The following is a 7,429-nucleotide window of genomic DNA, read 5'->3' as shown; positions in this document are numbered from 1 at the left end:
AACCGTTTGCCGGTAGACAGAGCGTGTCCTCAATTAGCCGACAGCAACAATAATTGCTAAACCGCGCGAACACAACACCATTGCGAAGTGTGTGACATTACGCGGCCGACATCACCTCGTGCCTGAAGCACTTGGCGTGAGAGCGTTGCAGTGACCGTGACCACTTCAGCAATGTCCCAAAGAGAGTTCCACTTTCCTATCGAAACATCGAAGATATGATTCCATCGTCGAATTAGAATGCCATTCGAATAGATTTTGTCAAAAGTCTATTAGTCCGATAACTTTGACGACACTCCCGAAACGCGCGACGCGACGAACCGGCTGCGGTTCGTTTACTTTCAATTAAATCGATGGACGAGGGTATGTTAGCTTCCCCGTCGTTGGATTTTTACACGAAGAGAATGATTTTACTCAATATCTAAAACTTTATCTAGATATATCATTTAAATAAATCCAAAAATTTTTAGATATTTAAGAAAAATCATTCTTTTCGTGTATATCCTCCGGGTACTGAGCCCTCTCACCAGTCAAGGTGTACCCATGAGAGGGAAAATATTATCTGAAAAATGTAATACACAAGGCTTGAATCTCTTATTATGATGTGTAAGATATGATTAGAATTAATAATGGGATGAGCTAGAAAAGCTTTCTTTTATTATCGACAAATAATGCAAAGTCAATTTTTTATACGGCTCGTATCAAAGATACACGAAAACGAAAAATTAATTAAATTATTAATTACACAAACTATATTAAATGTGGAAGTATAATAGGAATCGCACATGAATTGCGTGATATCGTTTGTAGTATAATCAAGAGTTACACTCAAGCGAGAGAAAATTTTACGTTAAACAAAAATAATTGTCATCTCTAAATATCGCGAAATAGTAATAAGTTCCGTTTTCCATCGCGTTTTAATTAGAAACAAATGAACCGTACGAAGTATATGTTCCATGATTGTCATCTCGATCCTTTTATATGAATAATTAATCGTGCAAGCTAATATACTGTGAGTATTGATAAAGTACAATGTTTCATATTATATCTAGCATTTTTCGCGATTACGTTTTATAAAGAAATGTAAAGAAGAGCGATATGCGACACGATTATCTACTTGTACGAGCCTCAGTAAAGGAATAATTGTGCGGTAACTACGCGTAAACATGATCACGCGCTGTCCATCCGTCCTTCCGCATCAAAACAACCGCAAGGCCACACGCCAACCGTCGAAATATTAACGCATTTTTAACGAAATAAGTTAAATATTCTATTCGTATTATTTTTAATATTCTCCGATTAATAGGCGTTAGTTTTACTTCTTACATTCATTATGCACACACTCAGCTCATGAATATCTTAGATATTTTAATTGTGATAATTATTAGTATAATAACTTTTTACAAAATTCGAGCAATGTACATAATGTTTTTAAAATAAAAGATTGATGCCTTGTGGTTTTTGTTACCTTCGTTTAATTCTATCACCCTCGTGTCTTATTTAGCATTCTTAATCCGGAAAAAGTAATAGGTAAATTATATTTAAATTATTTATCGCTAAATGTATATATGTATGTTTGCTATTCATATATATTATTTTATTTAGTCCAAATTGTTTCATAATTAAAAAAAATATTTGCATTTATCTTTATTTAAAGAATATATAACATATTATCAATCTTTACTTAATTATAAATCATTAAAGAAAGCAATAAAAATCGTTGAAATATCAGAAACACTTTACATGAGCAATTAAAAAAAACTACATTAGCAAATTACTTTTTACCTTTTGTCTTTTGTCAGCTGAATCGATAAAAAAATATTTGAAATTCTAAAATAATTATTTTTTTTCAATGTACCACGATATAATGTATCACATACAACTCGCCTCTATAAAACTAGAAAACTATAAGTTCTGAGAAAATTGATATAAGAAATTGTTTCCTTCGGCAAAAATATTAATTTATAAATTATACTTTTTTTTACTCAGTATAAAGACAAGTTATCTACATACAATACTAATATAGGACTTAGTCGTATTTAAAATAAAATTATTTAAAATGTATACTTTTAATAAAAAAGATAAAAGGATTATTTAGTATTTATTATTTTAAATAACTTTTTCTGATGTATTTCTTAAATAATATTTTAAACAAGTTTCCGAAACTTATTTTATATTTTTTAAATAAATCGTATTAGTCAGGGGATCGATCGAATTTAAAACATTTTTATTTAAAATTTGTATTTTATAAATAAAGATAATGAAGCAGTTATTTAGTATTTATTATTTTAAAAAATCTTTTTCTGATTGATTTAATACTTATTTAATATTTCACATAAGTTTTTGAAATCTCAAGTACGATGTTTTATATTATCTGGTATAGTATTTGTCGCAAATATATTTCAAAAAGAATTATGTAAAGAAGAGCGGCACGACTACCCTATACAAGCGTCGACAAATAAATGACTACGCAGTGAGCGATGACTACGCATAAACTGCGTAAATATGACACCCCGCGCCGCCCCGTGCTATCACCAGTCAAGGCCATGCGCCAATCATCGAAATATTAACAGATATCAGAAAAAAAGTAAAATAATCTATTCGTTATATTTTGTATATTCTCCGACGATAGGCTTTATTGTTTTATTTCTTAGATTCGTTACGCACTCACATAATTCACCTGTACTTATATATTTCAAATTGTGTTACAATACGCGATAATTAGTTTGTAATAACTCTTTGTTACACGATCAAATCCGCGCAATGTTATGTTTAACAAAAGAGAAACGTATTGTGACTTTTTGTTACTTTTGAATCGTTTAATTCTCATTATGATTCCAATGTAACAATCAATCGATTAAGTTAATCGGAGTTGGTGAGACCGATCCTATTGCTCGTAGTTCCATTAAAAATCATCGCAATTTAAAATACAGAAGCTTCTTAAAGCTGAAACATTGCTCTATCAAGTAATGTAATTGTCATTTTTTAAAAAGTAGAATACATGGGTTGCTAAAAAAATCTTTTTATCAACTTGTAAAGGGACTTTTTTCTTAATTTAATATATAAATAAGACATCATTGATGCCTTGTTTGCTTATACACCATAACACTTCATTGAATTTTGTTCTTATTATATATAATTATATATATAAATATATATTAATTATATATATAATTAATAAAAATGTAATTACAACCGATCGTGTTAGGTCCTGTGCACAATAGAAGAAATAAGAAATTAGAAATAAAAAATAAACGATTTCAACCTATCAGAAACAGTGTATTCCGATGTATCCGATTTCTGATAGGTTAATATCGTTTATTATTCCTACAATTCCTTGTTCCTTTTATTGTACGCAGGACCTTACAATCGAATAGCACAAGTCACAAATTAGATTGTTTGATATTAGCACGTTAAAACCACTGACGTTTCCAAGATATCTTTGGGGAATCCCGATTTTTATAAAACGCTTATAACGTGATTCAACTTATCGTGAATTGTTACGAATATTAATCATTTTTTAGATTAGTACATATATAAGAAGTTCTGACAGAAAAATAGCGATAGTTCTAAGCCAATTTAAACAAGTAAGGAATCAGTGAGTTTTTGTAATTAAATTTTAGAATTAAATAAAAAAATGTTGATATGTGCAATGATTTTGATATAATATTACTAAATATTTCATATAAAAAATAATATTGAACTAATATTACAATTCAGTTAATTGAGGTTAAGATTTATCAAGAATGATGTCATCTCCTTAAATTAGATAAATTGCATATAATATGCAATATAATAAATATCGTAATAGATTTTAAATAGATGTAAAAAGATTTTTTAACAATAACTTTTGATATTCGATCGATAAATAATTTTTATTCTAAATTCATCAAATTAACAAACATTACTTTGTCAGAAAAATGTCGGAAAAACATATTAATTATTAATATAATTTTTTTATTTAGCAAAAAAAGGATTGTTTATAACATCTAAAAGATTTTGTGATCATAATGGCTACAGAGGAAGAAGAAATTACAGACATACGTTGGGTAAGTTGTCTTTTAATACATTATATGCAACATTATATGAACATTAATAACTTTTTATACTAATTTTTCAAACGTTAGTTAACTATATTCACTCAGTTTACCATCTTGTTTCATTCCAAAAATACAATTTAAAACTTGAATTTAACTGATAATAGAGGAATTAATCACTTGATAATTTTTTTCAATTAATTTTATCAGAAACAAAAATTTTTGAATGTATTGTTAATGATAAATTTATTTTTTAGGAAGCTATGAAGATTTTTGCTATACAACAGCAACAATACTTATTTGAGAATCTTCCTGACTGCACAATATATAAAGACAATGAACATGAATATCTAAAACAAAACATTGGATTTGCAATTTATGGTCCACCAGAGAATATTAAAAGTACAAGTACAGAAAAAGATCACTGTTATTGCAAAACAGAGAGTCCAAATGATGCAGATGTAGTTGAGACAGTAGGTTATTCAGAAGACGCTCAAAAAGTCATAAATAAGATATATGATAAAATATGTACATCTTCAGTAGAAACCGATGACTCTGGATCAATTTACTATGGTGTAATTTATAATATGATATTCCATCCTAAAAAAAAATGTAAAGTCTAAGAAAAAAAAAATAAAAGAAGAAGCAGACAAAGATATGCCTGATTTTGTAATGCCTATTCCTATTTTTACAATCAGAAATAAGAAAAAGTATGGAACTACAAAGAAAGTAAAACAAGATAATACATCAACTGATGAAGTACAGTATGAAACATTATACATTGATGTCGCTAGCAGAGTATACAAAAATTGGACAGATTATATAGAAAATAATAAATTACCAGAGTGTACTATGGTTCTTCCAAAACATGGTTTTTATGAATCAGATCCAGCTTATTGTCCTACAGAGGATTATTCAACAGTTTGGCTGGAAATTTTGGAGTCTCCTTCATGTAAATGGAATGTAAAATTCTGTAAAGGAATGGATGTCGCGTCTACTGTCGTCGGATTTGGCACAATTGGTTTGAGTATCGCGGCACTGTTCACACCTGTTGGACCAGCTGTTGCTATATCAGGTAAATTAGTCTTAATTAGCCTTAATTGATGCAAAATCAATTTATCATATTAAATATTAATTATATAAGTTATGATTTATTTATACCAGGATTTATTTCAATACTATATATTATATAATATATAAAGATATAAGACAGAATTACATTCTATTTTTTCACGTTTATTAGGAATTGCTGCTGCTACTGCGACTAGTGCTTGGTCATTCGGTCGAAATACCCAACAATTAATAGACCGCAGTAATCATGAAGAATCTATTCATGTTTTGGACAAAGAAGCATTTACACATTATCTCAGCATGACCAGTACTGCATTTGGTTTAGGAGCAATGGGAGGATCAGCGATTATTTCCAATGTTGCTGCACGTGGTATGACAGTAAATACTTTTGCAAGAGTGGCATTTAATACTGTACAAGGTGGTAGTCTAATCTTGAGTGGTATTGGCGTCATATATCAGAGTCACTGTATGTATGATAAGTATAAAAAAGAGAAGACTTTGGATGTCATAGATGCTTTAAATTTGGCGACGCATCTTATGTTTTTCTATAGTTCCGTAGTTAAGATTCAATTTGCTAGCGATATAATCGAGAGTACTCAAAGTAAAATTATCAATGATTATAAGAATGATTTGGTTACCAAACGTATTCGTAGAAAATTCAATAAAATTGTAAGGAAAGCTGCCGAAAATAATACATGTAAAATATCCGAAAATGCGGAAGTAATACTTTATATAAAACATCGTCAAGATCTTTTGTCAAATCAGCCTGCAGCCAATGATGGTAATCGGACAGACAGTACTTCGCATAAGATCGTATGGTCAATTAATCGTGGTGGATTAAAAGTCAATGGTATCACATTGTTGGATCCTATCGAATTTGTTACTCATCTTATAAAACTGGGCATATTTATCGGAATCGATCAAAACGAATCATCTGATTCACCGAATAATGATAATGAGCTTATTGAACAATTAACAAAAGCACTTTGTGATTTATTATCGAAGTTGTATGTAAGCGACGACTGTCCTAAAAGCAAAAAACTACCGATAGTGCCTGACTTTGAACCTTTAATAAGGGAGATGAGTTCTCTACAAATTAATAAAAATTACTTAGAGATGCTGTTTAAAATCACTGAAAAATTAATAAAACGTTCCAAAAATATGGACGATTTTTTACTCCTGACTTTTACTTTTGTTTGGCAATATTGTAAGGCTAACCTAAAGCAATGGGGTATAACTTTATGTCCGCAAAGCATTTGCAGCAATAAGATTTTGCAAAGAATTGTCATTGCAATTTTTGAAGCAATTGATATGCTAGCTAGTAATTTATGTAATGCTTTTGAGAAATATATAGCTTCTATTTTGCATAAAAATGAATAGAGAATATGAATTCCATATAATTAACATAAAAACGCGAAATTAGAAAAATTATGTATATATAGTAATTAATAAGCAACAATTGTTATAAAAATATATACTAAGCAGCAAGAAATATATAATAATATTTATAGCGGCAATAAAATTTAAGCTTTAAAGTAGGATATTAAAATTTTGAGATGCACGCGATTTACCAAGATAACATTGATTAAATTGTTTTTTCTTATATAATATATATTAAATATATCAGAAATATATTGATTGAAAACGAATATCAAAAGATACACATCAATGTCTCACATTAAATATAATCATATAATGAAATCTTAAAAAATCTTATACGTATATTTAAAACATGTCTTTTGGCGCCGAAGTGTCTTAAATAAATGAATAGTATTATGTATTTCCAAAATATTGTAATACGAATAATATCTATATCTAAGCTATTGTAAAGATGAACAATTTGAGATAATTTTAAACACCTTGAAAGTATATTGTATTTGTGCCTTTACAATTTTTTTATTATATTCAGATTGTATAATTTTCATCGAAAGTTATAAAATAATAAATATGTACTTATTTGCATTTTGTTCTTCATTAAAAATCACATTAATTCCTAATTTTAAATGAAGATCTATAAAGTATCATGCATAGTGAACGAAAAAATTAATATAGCAAAAAAAATTTTATTAAACATTTATTAAACAACGTAAATAGTAATGTAAGAGTTTTATTTGTAAAAGATATATCTTAATCTTTGGTCTTTTTTGTATTTTCTAATAGAAAAATCAAAAGAAAAGAATAAGTACAATGAAAGAAAACAAAAAGATCATTTCTTGATTCCAGATTAACTTATAATTATACATGTAAAAACTATAATTATTTATTATATATATATATATATATATATATATATAGAGAGAGAGAGAGAGAGAGAGAGAGAGAGT

At 28.3% G+C, this 7,429-nt stretch overlaps 1 protein-coding gene across 1 annotated transcript; it reads left to right on the top strand.

Annotated features, from left to right (window-relative positions):
- Nucleotides 1-4,007: 4,007 nt before the first annotated feature.
- LOC105620535 lies at nucleotides 4,008-6,485 on the top strand. The gene is given in 4 exon segments (XM_012202030.1): nucleotides 4,008-4,046; nucleotides 4,292-4,636; nucleotides 4,638-5,109; nucleotides 5,278-6,485. Coding segments are annotated over 4 exon segments (2,064 nt in total).
- Nucleotides 6,486-7,429: the final 944 nt, after the last annotated feature.

Source organism: Atta cephalotes (assembly GCF_000143395.1).
Source record: "Atta cephalotes unplaced genomic scaffold scaffold00002, whole genome shotgun sequence".
In the NCBI taxonomy this organism is placed as follows: domain Eukaryota; kingdom Metazoa; phylum Arthropoda; class Insecta; order Hymenoptera; family Formicidae; genus Atta; species Atta cephalotes.
This window is presented reverse-complemented; position numbering and strand designations above follow the sequence as displayed.